This window comes from Colletotrichum abscissum (assembly GCF_030869225.1).
Source record: "Colletotrichum abscissum strain IMI 504890 chromosome Unknown Scaffold_51.1, whole genome shotgun sequence".
Taxonomy (NCBI): domain Eukaryota; kingdom Fungi; phylum Ascomycota; class Sordariomycetes; order Glomerellales; family Glomerellaceae; genus Colletotrichum; species Colletotrichum abscissum.
The window spans coordinates 194,680-212,879 of NW_026850443.1; the positions used below are offsets into that span (position 1 = coordinate 194,680).

Below are 18,200 nucleotides of genomic sequence, written 5' to 3' on the forward strand. Positions count from 1 at the left end.
ATGGATCACACTTCAAACGACCTGGTTCTTTCTCAGCCCATCTCTCAACCTGCTCTTGATCAGGATGTCCAGCTCGGTATGATGTACGATGCGCGGACGTCACAGTTCTTCAGTGGTATTTCCCTCTGGGATAACAGTACCGTCAATCCCACTGCGGAGATCGACACCAAGCAACTCCAGGGAGCTGAGTTCCACTTCTCAGAATCACTTGAGGAGTCACGCAAGAATAGCTCGTTGGGGCTTGAGGGCTCACTGGGCCTCGATCTTCAGCTGGTCACCGCAACGGGCGCAGCCAGGTACCTTGGTGACAAGAAATCAAGCACTCATGAGGCACGCATTGATGTATCGTGCTCGGTGGTGCGTCGCACGCGTCGCATCCCCCAGGAGACCTTGGCCGCTATGAAGTACGAACAATACCTCGACAGTGACCGTTTCACACACTTCGTCTCCGAGGTGGTCGAAGGTGGCAGCGCTACCCTCAGCTATGTTCAGTCCTGCTCCACTGCCGACGAGGCCAGGAAGGTCACGAGCGAGCTCAGAGCTGGCGTTGCAAATATTCCCGTCAATGGGTCTGCCACGGTGGAATTCTCAAAACAGAAGGACGAGAAGTTCGAAAACGTCAGGATCTCATACAGTGGCGCTTTCGCCGAAAGTGTATCTAACCTTGACGATGCCCGGCGCGTTACAGCAGAAATGCCCGATAAACTAGCGCAACAGATGAACACTCTCTCTTACAAGCTCTTACCACTATCTACTATCAACAACAAGGTGAAGTGCCTCGTACGGGCTCTTGACTCTCAACTGGTCGATAAGACAGCAAAGACGCTCCATGCGGGATTGACAACCACCCTTAAGCTGCAAGACCTCGCTCAGCTCGAGGTATTCCAAAGACACTTCCTTGACATTGGACGCCAGATATCCAATTTCCAAGCCATATTCGCCGAATCTCGAACCAGCTTCACGATTGATGCACGTCAATTGCTACCTGAGTTGCGGGATATCAGGAGTGATAAAAATGAGAAGATCTCTGAACTTCACTCAACCGTCACTCTCTTTGAGCAGCGTATCGCCATCGCTGAGAGATTTATCAAGCGAAAGGAGAGTGAAGCTTTTGTTCTTAATGGGACTGTCGCGGCGCTTGTTACGGACAAGTTTGTCAACCACCTCGGCGCCGCCGGCGGACTGCAACACAAGTCGATGGTCGACGTAGAGAAACCGAGGCTGTTTTTGTCCTTGAGCGATCGTTTCGTCGGAGCCTCGACCCATCCACTACAAGAGGCCCTTTTGAAGGCACCCGGTGATACAGGAGACTGCGTCGGCACATCGGACGACGACTCTGATGATGACGCAGAAGAAGAATGGTTCGAAAACGAACAAATTGTCTCCAACGTCAGGCAGTCTTGCGCAACTCTTCGTCAACAACGGCTGCTATCAGGGGATGCCGTCGAATTTGGGATCGCTTTCATACAGAAAGCTTATCGTCCCGGAGTTGTGGAAGCGAAGAGGGTTAAAACCAGCATGGGAGATATTCTCTTGGACAGCCCTCACAGCCCCACCAAGAATCTCATCGTCACAGGTCTGCTCCCCAAGGCACCTGCCAGCCCTCGACTCACCGTGCTCGGCCAGAGCATCACCGTCTCTTGGGATCGAGAGCCAGAAGAGCGAGAAGAGCGAGAAAGATCGGCCTTCCCAATCACGGGCTTCATCTTGCAATACCGCCGTCAGAAGAATACTCAGAAAGATGGAGCTTTCCCCCGGGCAGGCGAGAATGAGAAAGTGACGGAAGTGAAGTATTCAGCTTCCACGAGTACAGTACTACTTGAGGACTTGCCGGACGACTGCGACCACAGTATAGCCATCAGCGTCCAAACACTCATCGGACCTTCAGAATGGAGCATACCTGCTGTGGGCCGCACAGCCAAGTTGCCGTCCGTGGCTTCGGAGATGGTTGCGTTCTTCGCCAAGAACAGGGCTTCGCTATCTAAAAGGACACCCGGCTCTATTTTGACACCATGGGGCCTTGATCAGTCTGGTCGCAAAGCAACACTATTTCCGGGTCTCAAGGAAGTGGCTTCGCGGACGACCTCAGACCGGAGATTTGGAGGCGAAGTTGTTGTCCGCATCATGGATGTCGCGCCTCAATTCAAACCCGAGATACAAGCATCCGATATCACTAATATGGATGACACTTTGGTTGTCGTCTTTGCTGGTACTAGCGGTCACGGAAAGAGCACCCAGATCAATGCATTTATCTCGTTTCTCTTCGGTGGTGAAATAGATGATGAGGCCCGCATACTGGTTGTCGATGATCGTGGTGCCAATCAGGTCGAATCGGTGACACAGATTGTCAACTGTTACAGGATCCGACCACTCAATCATCTATTCTATGGCAGAACGATTCTCGTGGTCGACACTCCTGGCTACGGTGACACCAGAGGGGTGGCACGCGACGCCTTTGTGACCGCTGCCATGTCAGAATTCTTCAAAACGGTCACACATGTCAACGCCATCATCTTCACTTGCCGCGCCAACGAGACACGCACCACAATCCTTGAGCCCGTGGCGACGTATGTGTTCTCCCTCTTCGCCAAAGACGTCAAATCGTGTCTCAGAACCATCTACACCTTTAGTGACGCCGGTGAGCCCCTCGCTCGCGCGACCTTGAGAAAGCTGGAATGGCCCATCGAGAATGGAGAGATCGCCGTCAATAACAGCGCATTCAGCATCAATCCAACAGGCGTCCAGAGTGATGTCTTTCGTGACGGCTGGATTCAGTGCGTCAGAGGACAGTTCCAGGTCATGCAAATGCTCCATTCCATGACGCCAATTCCTACGATCAACAGCGCCCAGGTGACGAAAGATCGAATCCTACTGGAGCAAAAGTGCCAACTTGCAGAAAAGAAAATTCTTCGCACGGCAACTGAGGCCCAGAACTTGATTGCAAATATGGGAGCACTCGCCAACGCCGTTGGTGCGGCTCCCGGCCAGAAAGTCAAGATCACACATGACGTGGCGGTGCAGAAAGACCTTCCCGCAGGCCTAGCCACCACTTTGTGCCTTGAGTGCAACTTCACCTGCCATGAAGTATGCCGCTTAAGCGATGACGTATCTAAATACTTCTGTGCTGCCATGAACTATGGCAATTGTACTGTTTGCAAGAAACATTGCAGCTGGAACAAACACAAAAACACTCGATACATGATCGTCATTGAGGAGCGCAGTCAGTGGCTTGTGCCAGAGGAACTCATCAAACGCTGGAACTCGAACAACAATTCCCTTGAGGGAGCCCTTCTCAAGGCCATAGAAACCTACCTTAAGCTCCAAACAGAGTTGCGAGATGATCTCATTGAGTTAGCCGATCTGAGTGAGCAGCTCACGAGGAGAGCAATGTTCAACAGGGGGTTAGGCCTCATCAAATACGTCGAGAGGTTAATTAGCGTTGCAGAAGCACGCGGTGCACCAAAGGAACAGCTGGAACAGCTCGCAACGGCTAAGAACACCTTGATTCTTGCGGCAGAGATTCACAGGCGGGGAGAGGGCGCGACACGGGACTCTAGCATCTTGCTCGATGTCATGGGTGCTGTTCAAAAGGAGATGAAGAGGAGGATGATGCTATCTCCGAACGATCGGGCAAGGGAGGAGGAAATGCCTTGCAACCTGTACAACGATCTCTGCGACAAACTACCAGCTGAAATCAAGAACAAAGCCCCGAAGCCTTTGAGAACGCCAGGCAACTTCACGCGAGGGGCCTTGTATCCGGCGAATCTGCAAGCGGTTGTCACTCTTGTTCAACTCGTACTCAAGGACGGCGGAGTTGTGGCTGCACTTGCCAGTCCAGACTACTGCATAACTGAGTCTGAGGGGGTCAAGCCGACATTGGAAGTGAAGGGTACAAGCAATGAGGTTGGTCATAGAATCGACAAGCGCGCTTTTCTTTCAGCCTTCCTGCCGAGATGTATGTAGGGGAAGCTTCAAAGACGAGGCTCTAGTCAATGTCGTCCTTGGCGGCTTGCTCTGGGCATGAGAAGCAATGACGTTCTTCTTTGTTACGGACAAGAAAAAGAGTAAGTCGTCAAAGTTACGGGCCATTCTCCCAAGCTCGGAAATTGCGCAGTTTCCTTTTGGTTTCCTTTTGGTTTCCTGGTTGACACAACCCTTTGTCTTTCATTTCCTATCTGGTGAAGGACGGAATAAGGACGTGCACATGTGGCAATCATGAAGTGGAAGTACCGAACAAATACTTGGGTTTTGTTTCATATCGAGCCGTACCATCTCTAGAACCTATATCAAATCCACTCGTTCTGTTCATTCCCACGTTCTTGAGCACTCCACGGGTTATCACTTCAATGCCGGCTTGAAAGTCTGGCCGCATAGGTAAAGGTAAAGTAAAGGCTCCTCCCTAATAATGATTATGCTCTATGAAAGTCAACAAAGTTCCTATCTCCATAATCCTCCAAGTAAGGTCTTTGATAAGACAAGGTAGAAAGATTCCATCGTCGTGTTTTTTACAAGAGGTAGGGGCATTTTTTGCATCATTAGGACCGGAAGCTTGCTGGATAATTGGAATCACATCCAACCGAAAGGCTAGAGAAGTTTTGATTCACTTAAATGAAGAATTGACCCAAACATCTGAACAAGCATCTGAGTACGTGAACAACAGGAGAAAAACAAGTTATCGCGACTTTTAGAGAAAGCTATCAGTCTTAGATCAAGATCGGGCTTCACCATCTTCTCTTTCCTTTCCCACATAGTGACTAAGCGAGCCTCTACAAGCTGCGAAGGCTTCCATCAATGTTCGAGACCATGCCGCCATAGTAAGCGATACAGAATCCAGACATTTTTTGAAAGCACCTGAGTAGCAAATAACGTTGTCTCGATACATGCTATGTAGTATCTCTGAATCTAATACGCGTTTTTGGCTGTTACCTGACACACCGGGGGGCCTTTTACGACCAGGTGTTGATGTGTTCATCCGATCTTGAACCAGTTCGAGTTAGCGCGCCAAAAGCCGCGATCCTGGCTATTTGGCTGGTTTTACACATGCGCACACGCAAATAGATAGCACAATATAGGCGATTCCAGCTTTTCAACGGTAACTGCTTGGATTTCTAGGTAAAATGGGAATAGGAGACCAAATGTACAAGACAGAAACCTCTTCCGCACCCGAGATGCAGCATTAGTTCAGGAGATCATTGTACACGGGAAGTAGGTTGTGGTAGGGGGGGTTCGTTCCTTGTTCGCCGCCGAGCAGATGGTGTATGCTTTCGGCCCATCTTTCACTGCCCTCCGCTTCCTCCCTTTGGCAAAAAAGCCACAGGTCATATCCATCGGCCTGGATTGTCTATAATTCTCTCACGCCGGATACGCCTCTTCGAAACTTTCACATCATGCCTCTTTTTTGCCTCCGCACGCGCAACGCAACGTCAACAACAACGACAGCAGATTTTGCTTACAAAAGGAGCTCGAGGGGGTTCTCGAGGACCTTCTTGAGCTCCTTGAGGAACTCGGCACCAACGGCACCGTCAACGACCTTGTGGTCGAAGCTGCCGGTGATGGTGATCTGGTCATCAAACTCGACGCCGGTGGTGCCGTCCTCGGACAGAGCGGGGACAGCGACCTTCTTGGTGGTGCCGATGGCGAGGATGGTGGACTGAGGGGGGTTGATGATGGCAGTGAAGCTGTCGACGGCGTCGTTCATGCCCATGTTGGAGATGGAGATGGAGCCGCCCTGGTACTGCTCAGGCTTGAGCTTGCCGTCGCGGGCGAGCTTGGCGAGCTTCTTGACCTCGGAGGAGATACCCTCGAGACCGCGGGCCTCGACACCGGTGACGATGGGAGTGATGAGGCCAGTGGGGGTGGAAACGGCGACGGAAACGTCGACAGTGTTGTGCTGGCGGATGACATCGCCGAGCCAGCTGGAGTTGGCCTGGGGAACCTTCTTGGAGGCGACACCGATGGCCTTGATGAGGAAGTCGTTGACCGACAGCTTGTACTTGCCGTCAGAGGAGGCGTTGAGGGCCTGGCGAAGCTTGAGGAGCTTGCTGACGGAGATGCTGGAGGAGACGAAGAAGTGGGGGTTGGTCTGGGTAGACTCGACGAGGCGGGAGGCAATGGTCTTGCGCATGCCGCTGATGGGGACGTCCTCGTAGGAAGCGCCGGGAGCAGCGACAACCGGGGAAGAGACAGCCTTCTTGACATCCTCCTCGGTAATCTTACCGCCCTTGCCGGATCCCTTGACGTCGCGGATGTTGATGCCCTTCTCCTTGGCGAGGCGGACAGCGGTGAAGGAGGCGTTGGGCTCACGCTCGATAGCGTTCTCGAGCTTGCCGGCGGGCTTGTTGAAGTCGTCGGAGGAGTTCTCGGGCTCGGGGGTAGGGGCAGGCTTGGACTCGGACTCCTTCTTGGGCTGCTCCTTGGGGGCGGGCTTGGACTCACCACCGGCGTCGGCGGCGGAGAAGCCCTCGAAGGCGCTGACATCGGTGCCCTCCTCGACGAGGACGGCAATGGGCTGTGAGGGGAGTGTCAGTTTGCGCGTACATCATGAGGGTGTTTATGATGTTGATGAGCATAATGGCGAAATGCGCCCGACCGGACTCGACGAGGGGAATTTGGAACTGGGTATCGGGGTGGACGTACGTTACCGACGGGGATATCCTTCTCACCGGACTCCTTCAGAAGCTTGGCGATAACACCCTCCTCCTGGAACTCAAAGTCCATCTGGGCCTTGTCGGTCTCGATCTCGACCAAGACATCACCAGGGGCGATGCTGTCACCGGCCTTCTTCTGCCAAGATCCGATATTTCCCGCCGTCATGGTGGGCGACAGAGCGGGCATCTTGATGACGGTGTGCGGGGGGTAGGAGGCGTAACATCTCAGGATCTGGGAAGAGAGGTTGGTGCGGAGGAGGGTGTTCTGACGAACAGTCCGTCTCAGGACTGAAGAGATCATGGTGAATAAATAGCTCTCGCGGGCGGCGCGAAAGCAGGGAGAAATTTGGCGATGGTTGGACGGCGGACCGGGCTCGGGGGGGAGGCGACGATTCAAGATGATGATCCTTTTTCAGAGAAAGAAAGGACCGTCGACGTCGAACAAATGAAGCCTACGGGGCAATTGAATGACGAGATTGCGCGAGACGAAGAGAAGGGGGGGGGAAGAGGGAGAGGGAGAAAGACGACGCGGGATTATTCTGGGACGGCGAGGTTGATGCTCGAGATTGTCGGACGGGAATCTTTCCTTGGGGCTGGAGTTTTTTGCGTTGAGCTCCGTCGCTGGATGGAGCTTGGGGCGCTAGGCCGAATCGGGAGCTAGCGCGTCCCTACAAAATACGCCGCAGGGAGGGACGGCCGTTAGGCGCACGTTGGCTCACTGAAGGGCACTGGGCGAGGCCTGGACAACAGTGGTCCAGTGGACAATACTGTGTAGGTAGCGCTCTGTAAGTTTCGCCGATAATTGTGGCCGGTGCTTAACGCCAATGAGCCAGGGCCAACAGGGTCCGCGATCGCTCTGCTCGCTGGGCGGCCTTGATTAAGACCGAGACGCCTGAGGAACTTTTCGGACTTGAGATGGAGGAGTGGAAATAGCCCGGGAAAACAAGGGACCTGACGGAGTACGAAGTACATACTTCCATGCTGCAAGAGAGGCCGTGTCCAATGAGAACAGACAATGTTGAGAGCAGTGCGGGCCTACGGTGATTGTGCTCCATTCATTGGGTCATTGGCCGCAGGTAAGCGCAGCCCCACGTGACACAGCTGATAACACTGCAGATAAGACTCGGATAACAGACGCGACGATAACACCTCATCTTCAGTCGACCTTCCTTCCATTCCTTGAGACAAAAACCAAAAAGAGAAGTCCAAAAGAACACGGATGCACTTTGCTTACCTCAGCTTCCAAGCTCCACTTCTGCCTGGTCTAAGATGTCCGTGCCACATCTCCAATTGCTGACATAAGGCAATTAAACAATGAAGAGGTGGCCGCTCCCTGGTGCACGCACGCCTTGCTCAGTCCGCCACGTAAACCAGATGGCTCCGTCTTCTTGCTGTGCTGCTGGAGTCCTCCTGATAAAAAAAAAAGAACGCTCCATGCAGCAGCTACATTAAATCGACCAGGGCCACCTCGGATTACAGTGCCACCATTCACACATTACACAGTGTTCGAACGTAGCCCAGCGTTTCCTCACCCTACGAGCAGCTCTACTGTACACCAAGAGCTCACAGTGCAAGCCGTCAAGACCAGCACATGAACTCAGGTAGCTCCAAGTGCCAGGTCCCATTCCCCAAGCTAAGCGTGGGACAGAGCCAGGGGTCCCTCCATTCAAAGAAATTTGGACCGTCATTGCCATCTCCATCCTACGGCCTTTTACCTGTGCTGTCCAATTCGCGAGGACTAACAGACTACGGATACAGTACAGCATAGCGGTGTTGCTTCGTATTGCATTTCTCGAGAAGCTGGGGCGACCACTCCATCACCACCAACCTCGGAACCCATCTCCATCAACGCCATCACCACCACGGTCAGCAATACCTACTACCGACCGCACTGGTACCATCCTCTTCTGCCAGAACCCCCGAGCTTCGATGCTGCCGTCTCCGAAGACGCCGGATACACCACCAAACTAATAGACATCAACCTGGGGCCCACCCCTTGCGTTGCCGTCCTCTCCACGTCGCCCTGCATATGCGCATGCGCCCCTCGATGCCCGGCCCAGCTTACCTACATACCTTGCCATTGCCTTTGCTACTGCAACACTTCTAGATCGGCGTCTCGACTGTCTCTCGAAACGGAAACCTCTCCTGATCACGAACCGTCCCTCGACTCGCGAATGGCACTTGGTGTCTCCAGTGCTCCCCCATGAGCTCCCTCAAATTCCTCCTCTCCTCTCTGGAGGCCATTGCCGCTTCCAAAGAGGCCCAGAGGAACAAGCAGCTCACCGAATCCCTCCAAAAGACCCTCACTGCCATCAAGGAGAGCGATCCGAATTTCCCGGACCCCGAAATAGTCTTTGCCCCGTTGCAGCTGGCAACGCGCACCGGCAATGTCCAACTAGTCACCGGCGCCCTCGATTGCATCGGAAAGCTCATATCATATTCCTACTTCAGCTTGCCGACCACAGCAGACGGCCACCAAGATGCTCCCGCCGACAGAGCCCCCCTCATCGAGCGAGCAATCGATACCATTTGCGATTGCTTCCAGGGAGAGACCACCGGCGTCGAGGTCCAGCTCCAAATTGTCAAATCGCTCTTGGCCGCTGTCTTGAACGACAAGATTGTCGTCCACGGTGCCGGTCTGCTCAAGGCCGTCCGCCAAGTCTATAATGTTTTCCTCCTGTCGAGGAGCACTGCGAACCAGCAAATGGCGCAGGGAACGCTCACGCAAATGGTTGGCACCGTCTTCGAGCGCGTAAAGACAAGATTGCACATGAAGGAGGCCCGAGTGAACCTCGAAAAGTTGAAACACAGCTCGAGCAATGTCACCTTTGAGCAGGGCGGTTCTATCAATGGCACCGCCCTCGCCGAAGAAAAAGATGAAGAGGCAAACGGGGAGCAAGAGGAGGATTCCACAACAGTCCCTATTTCCGAAACCGAAAAGACCCCGGCCGAAAGCGAAGAGAATGGCAATGGGAAGCTCACACTCAAGGATTTGGAGCACCGCAAGAGCTTCGACGATTCACACTTGGGCGACGGCCCGACTATGGTGACAGAGATCAAGCCAGGAAGGAAAGCAGCCCGATCCGTATCCGAGCAGTCCACCCCCGAGTCGTCCCTTGAAGATAGCCCCGAAGCCCTCGACGCCGAAGACGAGGTGTACATCAAGGACGCCTACTTAGTCTTCCGATCCTTTTGCAACCTTTCCACCAAAGTGCTGCCCCCTGATCAGCTCTACGACTTTCGCGGCCAGCCTATGCGCTCGAAGCTCATCTCGCTTCACCTTATTCACACCCTCCTTAACAACAACATTGCCGTCTTCACTTCTCCTCTATGTACCATTACGAACTCCAAAAGCAACGAGCCCACGACCTTTCTTCAAGCAGTCAAGTTCTATTTGTGTCTCAGCATAACGCGCAACGGTGCCAGCTCCGTTGACCGCGTGTTCGATGTCTGCTGCGAGATTTTCTGGTTGATGCTCAAGTATATGAGAGAGTCCTTCAAGGTTGGTGCTCAGATTCTCTCCGTGCTCCTTGTCATGGTGCTAACATGCCTCCAAGCTGGAAATTGCAGTATTCCTCAACGAAATCTATCTCGCCCTATTGGCACGGCGGACAGCTCCCATCTCTCAAAAGGTGTACGTCGTCAACATCTTGAACAGGTTTTGCGCGGATTCGAAGGCCTTGGTGGAGACGTATCTCAACTACGACTGCGAGCGCAGTGTCGACAACATTTTCCAGACCATTATCGAGGACTTGTCCAAGTTTTCAACAGCGTCAGTTCCTGTAACGCCCGTTCAAGAGCAGCAATACGAGGAACGAAGCGCAAAGAGCACGTCAGCAGGCGAATGGCAGCTAAGAGCCATCCTACCACCGCCCCTTTCCGTCGCACAAATCACGCCTCATACCGAACCCGAGAATGAGATTCCCAAAGAGTACGTTATGAAGCGGGTGGCTCTGGACGCCTTGGTGGATTCCCTGAGGTCAATGGTAGATTGGTCCGCCGCTGTGCGGCAAGACACCAACGGCGTGAGGCCAGATGGCGAAACGAGAACTTCCGAAGATCTACGTCCTTCGATTGATCCGAGCATGTACGACAATCCGTCCCGCTTCGAAACCCCTGCGCCCTCGACGCCCGTCATGGAGGACGATCCGGCGTCGCTGGAGAAGGCCAAGGCGAGGAAGACGGCCATGAACAATGCCATTAAGCAGTTCAACTTCAAACCCAAGAGGGGCATCAAGCTGCTGATCGAAAACGGCTTCATTCCGAGCGACAGCCCGCAAGATGTCGCCAAGTTCCTACTTACCGAAGAGCGTCTAGACAAGGCGCAGATTGGCGAATACCTGGGAGAAGGCGACCCTAAGAACATCGAGACCATGCACGCTTTTGTCGATGCCATGGATTTCACCAAGAAGAGATTCGTCGATGCGCTGCGGACATTCCTCCAGTCCTTCCGACTCCCCGGAGAGGCGCAAAAGATCGATCGTTACATGTTGAAGTTTGCTGAGCGCTACGTGATGGGCAACCCGAATGCATTTGCTAACGCCGACACGGCCTATGTTCTTGCTTACTCTGTCATCATGCTCAACACCGATTTGCACAGCAGCAAAATCGCCAAACGCATGAGCAAGGAGGAATTCATCAAGAACAACCGCGGCATCAACGACAATGCTGACTTGCCGGACGAGTACCTGCTGGCCATTTACGATGAGATTGCGAGCAACGAGATTGTTCTCAAGAGTGAACGTGAGGCGGCGGCTGCGGCTGGCACTGTCCCACCACCATCGACTGGAATTGCTGCTGGACTGGGCCAAGCGCTGTCGAACATGGGCCGAGACCTGCAACGAGAAGCCTATCTACAACAGTCGGAAGAGATTGCGTTACGGTCAGAGCAGCTCTTCAAGACTCTCTACAAGAACCAGAGACGGAACGCCCAGCGGTCTGGTGTCAGGTTCATTCCCGCTACTTCTTTCCAACATATCGGCCCCATGTTCGATGTCACATGGATGTCGTACTTCTCAGCCTTGTCCAGCCAGATGCAGAAGACGCATAATCTTGAGATTAACAAGCTATGCCTTGAGGGAATGAAGCTTGCAACAAAAATTGCATGCGTTTTCGACCTCTCAACGCCGCGGGAGGCCTTTGTTTCCGCGCTCAAGAATACCACCAACCTGAACAACCCGCAGGAGATGATGACCAAGAATGTCGAGGCCCTTAAGGTCATCCTTGAGCTCGGACAGACTGAAGGCAACGTTCTGAGGTCATCATGGAAGGATGTCCTCATGTGCATCAGTCAACTTGATCGCCTACAGCTCATCACAGGCGGCGTGGACGAGAGCGTTGTTCCCGATGTGTCCAAAGCTCGGTTCATGCCTCCACAGCGGGAAAACACCAGCGACTCTAGATCTTCCACGCAGTCCAAGAGGCGAGGAGGCCGCCCAAGGTCTGGAACCGGCCCGCAGGGCTTCTCCAGCGAAATTGCTTTGGAGAGTCGATCCGACGAGGTGATCAAGGCAGTCGACAGAATATTTACCAACACGGGCAATCTGAACGGAGAGGCTATCGTCCACTTCGCAAAGGCCCTGACAGAAGTCAGTTGGGATGAGATCAAGGTGTCTGGTTCCAACGACTCTCCACGAACTTACAGTCTGCAGAAGATTGTTGAAATCGCCTACTACAACATGACGCGTGTGCGTTTCGAATGGAGCAACATTTGGGACGTGTTTGGAGACCACTTCAACCGGGTGGGATGCCACAACAACATTACCATTGTCTTCTTTGCCTTGGACTCGCTTCGACAGCTGTCAATGCGGTTTATGGAGCTTGAGGAATTGGCTGGTTTCAAGTTCCAAAAAGACTTCCTCAAGCCCTTTGAACACGTTCTCGCAAACTCCCAAAACATTGCTGTCAAGGACATGGTATTGCGTTGCTTGATCCAAATGATCCAAGCCAGAGGTGACAACATCCGCTCTGGATGGAGGACAATGTTTGGTGTCTTCACGGTAGCTGCCCGCGAGACAAACGAAAGCATTGTGAACCTTGCATACGAGAACGTAACACAGGTCTATAAGACCAAGTTCGGTGTCGTCATCTCACAAGGTGCTTTCACCGACTTGATTGTGTGCTTGACCGAGTTCTCCAAAAACATGAAGTTCCAGAAGAAGAGTCTGCAGGCGCTTGAGAGCTTGAAGTCAATCATTCCCCGTATGCTCAAGACGCCTGAATGCCCGCTGTCTCAAAAGGGACAAAACGCCGCTGGAGAACATACAGCATCAGCAGCGGACACACTGCAGAGATCACAGAATCGGACGTCAGTGGAGGAGGGATACTGGTTCCCGGTTTTGTTTGCCTTCCACGACGTGCTGATGACGGGCGAAGACCTCGAGGTACGGTCGAACGCGCTCGAGTATTTCTTCGAGGCCCTCCTCAAGTACGGCGGCGAGTTCCCACCAGACTTTTGGGATATCCTCTGGCGCCAGCAGCTTTACCCCATCTTCATGGTGCTGCGGTCGCGACCGGATCTCAATAATGCACTCAATCACGAGGAGCTGTCTGTCTGGCTCTCCACGACCATGATCCAGGCACTCCGGAACATGATCACACTATTCACGCACTACTTTGACGCATTGGAGTACATGCTGGACCGCTTCTTGGAACTACTAGCCCTCTGTATCTGCCAAGAAAACGACACTATTTCCAGAATCGGCAGCAACTGTTTGCAGCAGCTTATCCTGAAGAACGTCACCAAGTTCACAACAGAGCACTGGGCCAAGATCGTGGGGGCGTTCTGCGAGCTGTTTGCACGCACGACTGCTCACCAGCTATTCTCCGCGACCACCATCAACTCGACAGCATCCATCGATATGCCGCCCAACGGATTGGAGTTCTCGGGCCCTCTGAGTCCCACCGAAGCATCGATGGAGGAGGACAACCTCAAGATCAACGGAACGGAAAAGAACGGCGATAACTCTGACAGCAACTCTAGTGATGCCAACCTCGGAAGCATCAACGAGGATGACCTGAAGACGCCGACCGCTCCAGTCGCACCCCAATCCCAACCCCCGCTAGAGGAGTTCAAGCCAACGTCAAACCTGCAGCAGCAGCCAGTCGTGGTCACAGCGGCCCGTCGTCGCTACTTCAACAGAATCATCTCCAGATGCGTGCTACAGCTGCTCATGATTGAGACGGTGAACGAGCTCTTCAGCAACGACACCGTGTACAACCAGATCCCGACATCGGAGCTCCTTCGCCTGATGGCACTGCTTAAGAGGTCGTACCTCTTTGCGAGAAAGTTCAACGCGGACAAGGAGCTGCGCATGCGACTCTGGCGCGAGGGGTTCATGAAGCAAGCGCCCAACCTGCTCAAGCAGGAGAGCGGAGCGGCCGCTACGTACGTCGCCATTCTCTTCCGCATGTACGCAGACGACAGCCACGAACGCACGGCGGCGCGCGATGCCATTGAGCAGGCGCTGGTGCCGCTGTGCAAGAGCATCATCAAGGACTTTGTCGGTCTCGAGGAGGATAGCCAGCACCGCAACATTGTCGCTTGGCGACCTGTGGTGGTCGACGTTCTTGAGGGTTATGCGGCATTCCCCGTGGACGCCTTCCAGAAGCACATTAAGGAGTTCTACGTCATGGCTGTGGAGCTTCTCGGCAAGGATCTCACATCGGACCTCAGGACGGCGCTCTTGCTCGTGTTGAGACGCGTGGGCGAGGTCGGTCTCGGTATTGAGGGGATGACCAAGGTGGAAGTGGATCGAAGGGACAGCATCATCAGCAGCGCCACGGAAAACACCGTCGACGGGCCCGAGGGTGACGCCTCGGCGAGAATGAGGCGCTAGATGTTCGTGGAACTTTTGTTTGGAAGGAAACACAAAACATACGGCAGAGAGCACGCACATGGGGATGGCGTAATGGATAGACTGTAGGAGAGGATCATTTTCCAGTGTAAAATTACTCGACCCGGCTCGGATCGTCGAGGGGGTGTTTATTCGCAGTTCCGTGTCCATATTTGAGGTATTCTACTCACCGTTCCCCCATATCCTGGTGGGCCCGTGATCGACCAAAGTCGAACTATTATTAACAGAAGCTGTTTTATTCCGTGCTTGCTTGTCATTATGCCACTTTTTTCCATGATCCCTAAACGCCTATGTTGCTTCTTACTCAAGTCTCGAGGTGTGCGACATGCGCCTCAAGCTAGAACGTCCCTGATGAATGTCCTCAGTGCCTCGGATTCCTCCGGCACAGTCCGATCCGGCAGACTACGAAGAGCGTTCTTCAACAGATTGTCATCTTTCGTCGCCTGCCTCACCAGATCCTTCAAAATACCCATCGTCCGATGCGAGTGCTCCACCACGCGCATGACGCTCAGCAACGTCTCGAAGAAGTCAATGAGGTTCAGGTGCATCAGCGTATCGCTCTTATCCACCATATGCAGCGCGGCCAGCTGAAGGAGACCCGTCTCTGAAGACCCCGTCAGGTCCGGGAACTGCGACACGCCTACTTCGGCGATGTTGAGGGCCGCTAGGCGGGGCAGGATGCGGAGGATGCGGCCTTGTGCTAGGGAGAGTTGGCGCTCTGTGAGCGTGACTTGCTCGCCTTCTTGTGTGGGGGACGGGTCGGTGCCTTTTGCGAGGGAGAGGACGAGGCCGAAGAGTTCTTTCTCGTGGAAGATGCGGCGCCACATTCGTCCTTGGCCCGGCGCTCTCCTCTTCACGATTTCACTCGCAGAGGAACTGGGGAGATGACTCGGCGGCGGGAGCTCGCAGTCGACATCGAGTAAATCGCCCAACACGCGTCCCGCGCGCTCGCCAACCTCGACTTGGGGCGCGGACAACCAGCGGCGGAGGAGCTCTTCGACGACGCGGGGCATGAGGGAGAGGATTGCTGCGTCGGAGGGAGAGGCGGATGCTTTGGAGAGGATGGCGAGGGCGAGGAGGTTCGCGTGCGGGGAGGGGGAGCGGAGGGCTGCGAGGAGGGAGGATTCGTCTGCTAGTTGGAGGGTTTTGGTGAAGGGGACGGGGGCGAGGAGTTTTATTGTGAGGGAGACGATCTGTTTTGGGTCGTGGGGGGTTGTTTTGAGGATTGTTGTTAGAGGGGGGAGGAGGCGTGGGAGGAGGGGGGGTGTGTTTGTTTCTGTTGGTTTTGTTAGTCTTCGATTTCAACAGCGGATACGAGACAGAGAGTAGGGAGGAGAATGGAGAGGATGGGGGCTGACCATTGAGTTGAAGCTCTACATCGTCGAGTAGCTTTGGTTCGAGGGGTGTGTCTGGGGAGGTGACGAGGTCGTCGAGATGCTTTTCGAGCTCGGCGAGGCCGGATATGGGGATGGAATTGGCGGACATGTTGGGGACGATGCGTTCTGTCATCAGTAGGTGGTCTCGATTGCGTTTGTCGTCAATATTGTGTGGTGACAGAGCTGTGGTGATGTTTGCGACAGAGTTGTGAAGCTCAGGAAGCTGTCGATGATGAACAGACTGTGAGCGTTGGAGATGGCGGGGGAAAGAGAAGGAAGGAAGCTCGGTCTAAGGGTCCCCGGACGCTAAGATAAGATAAGCACGAGTGACAGGCTGCTGGGAGTTGCGTGGACCTGCGTGCGTGTAAGAGCTTCGTACCTGAGATGCCTGTTAGGAAGCCATGAGTGACGAATCTGATGGTCTGACAATTATTCAATGGGTGTAAGTCTTGATCTTGTCACAAGTTATGGATGATCGTATGCCTACGCCGAAGTACAGTCAGGAATATCGAGCCTCAAGAGGTACCTGAGGGAAGTACCTTAGAGACGGAGCCGAGTTCTGGGCGGCGCCGGGGTGACACCGGTGCCTGAAAGCGCCGGCAAGCGGGGCACAGCGCGTCACCCACCACGGTGCAGTGCACCTCACCTCAGGTGCGGGATGGACCCCGCTAAAAAAAAATCCAAGGCTGCCGATGCACTGCAGCGCCGCCGTCCCAAACCGAATTGCAGCTTGGGGTTTTTTTCTCGGAGACAAAAAAGAGAGGCTGACTCCAACTATCACCAAACACCACGCACCCTCGCTCTGACGCATACTTTGCCTTTCGCATTCCCGACCCAACAACCGTCTTCACAGCTTCAATCGCCAGCTCAATTACAAAACAGAGTCTTCGGATATAAGCGAGACAGGCTGCAATGTCGCGCGGTGGTAGAGGTGGTGGCCGCGGCGGGCGCGGGGGTCGCCAGGGCCCCCAGCTATCATGGGACAACGGCGAACACGCACCCGACACACGGCCCTCAGAGCTCTTCCCCGTACGTACACGAAGCGAATGATAGATCCTTTAATCCCATGTTTGTAAATCACTAACTGTTGAATCACCAGGCCTACGCAATCCCCACAGCGAAACCCGTCACAGACCACGAACAAGCAAACGTAAACGCCTTCCTCCTCTTCCGCCGCCAATTCCAAGACGGACCCCTCTACACCCGCAAGCGCACCTGGGGCATGGACCCGACGAACACCCGCAAGCTCTACGGCCAAGAACAAGTCAACGCCAAATACGGCGTGCGCACCCGCGCCACGGCGGACCCGTTTAACGCCGTGCCGACCTATTCGCAGAAATTCACCCGTCCCGAGCGCGCACTCCCGGATTTCGGCGGACGGCCGTTTTGTAAAGAGTTTTTCCCGCTGGAGCTGCATGAGACTCTTGACGGGGATGATGTCGCGCCGGGGGAGAAAAGGAGGGGCGGGGAGGCGAAGAGGTTGCGGTTGAGTCGGATCACGGCGTTGCCTACGGCTGAAGAGATGTTTCATGTGAACGCGGAGGGGGATGACGACGGGGAGATCGGGCCGGATGGGGCGAAGAAGAAGTTGGAGGCGCTGGAGAGGATGGGCGAGGCTGAGGGAGAGGGTGGGGAGGAGGAGTGGGAGGAGGGCGGGGAGGAGGAGCAGGATGTTGAGTATGATGACTCTGATGCGGGTGATTATGACGCGGAGAATTACTTTGACGACGGCGAGTTTGGCGAGGATGATGGCGGCGGGGATGATGAGCATGGTGGTCGGGAGGGCTCGTACTGATTTTGGCTACCTACGCCTACGGCCACGGCTACGGCGACGACGAAGACGGCGAACATGGCAAAGGCGGAGGGATCTGCTTAGAGGCCTTCTTGCTACTACCTCAGACCTATTGTCACCAACGGACGAGACACGAGAGGCATCACCGGGCGTTATGGGCGGATGAACGGCTTTGCTGAGCGGATTACAGCTCCCTGATACCCAATCAATTAAATACCTTATATCAAGGTTCAGACTATAAAATACAGACACTTTTTTGCAATTCGCAGTATCGTACATTGAAGTACCTAAAGGTGTTTACCATAATTATGTAAACAGAGACAAAAAGACAAAAGCTCAAGTGCCCAGTTCGTGAATCGAACTGGGCACCCTACGAAACCCTCCATCTGAGAAGACTTCTCGGGATTTCATCACCAAGTTCTTTACTAACGGACCAGGGCGTTATACCGCTCGACCATGGGGATCGAGTTGGCTTGGTTGACGAACGAAGCGCTGGACCTGAATGTAAGGGTACTGGACGGTTGCGTAT

The 18,200-nt window shown here is 54.1% G+C and overlaps 5 protein-coding genes across 5 annotated transcripts; 3 read left to right on the top strand and 2 right to left on the bottom strand.

The window, feature by feature from the left end:
* Positions 1 to 3,963, top strand: CABS01_14178 (uncharacterized protein; the record flags this gene model as incomplete). The annotated part of the gene is made up of 1 exon (XM_060547518.1): positions 1 to 3,963. The coding sequence occupies one exon, from the start codon at positions 1 to 3 to the stop codon at positions 3,961 to 3,963; it is 3,963 nt and encodes a 1,320-aa protein (XP_060393635.1).
* Positions 3,964 to 5,449: 1,486 nt separating this feature from the next.
* CABS01_14179 (dihydrolipoyllysine-residue acetyltransferase component- pyruvate dehydrogenase complex) lies at positions 5,450 to 6,948 on the bottom strand (the record flags this gene model as incomplete). Its single annotated transcript, XM_060547519.1, has 2 exons — positions 5,450 to 6,508; positions 6,637 to 6,948. The coding sequence occupies 2 exons, from the start codon at positions 6,946 to 6,948 to the stop codon at positions 5,450 to 5,452; spliced, it is 1,371 nt and encodes a 456-aa protein (XP_060393636.1).
* Positions 6,949 to 8,850: 1,902 nt separating this feature from the next.
* On the top strand, positions 8,851 to 14,485 carry CABS01_14180 (Sec7 domain-containing protein; the record flags this gene model as incomplete). Its single annotated transcript, XM_060547520.1, has 2 exons — positions 8,851 to 10,149; positions 10,205 to 14,485. The coding sequence occupies 2 exons, from the start codon at positions 8,851 to 8,853 to the stop codon at positions 14,483 to 14,485; spliced, it is 5,580 nt and encodes a 1,859-aa protein (XP_060393637.1).
* Positions 14,486 to 14,835: 350 nt separating this feature from the next.
* On the bottom strand, positions 14,836 to 16,012 carry CABS01_14181 (uncharacterized protein; the record flags this gene model as incomplete). The annotated part of the gene is made up of 2 exons (XM_060547521.1): positions 14,836 to 15,779; positions 15,862 to 16,012. 2 exons carry the CDS (start codon positions 16,010 to 16,012, stop codon positions 14,836 to 14,838), a joined length of 1,095 nt encoding a protein of 364 aa, XP_060393638.1.
* Positions 16,013 to 16,791: 779 nt separating this feature from the next.
* CABS01_14182 (uncharacterized protein) lies at positions 16,792 to 17,674 on the top strand (the record flags this gene model as incomplete). Its single annotated transcript, XM_060547522.1, has 2 exons — positions 16,792 to 16,908; positions 16,979 to 17,674. The coding sequence occupies 2 exons, from the start codon at positions 16,792 to 16,794 to the stop codon at positions 17,672 to 17,674; spliced, it is 813 nt and encodes a 270-aa protein (XP_060393639.1).
* Positions 17,675 to 18,200: the final 526 nt, after the last annotated feature.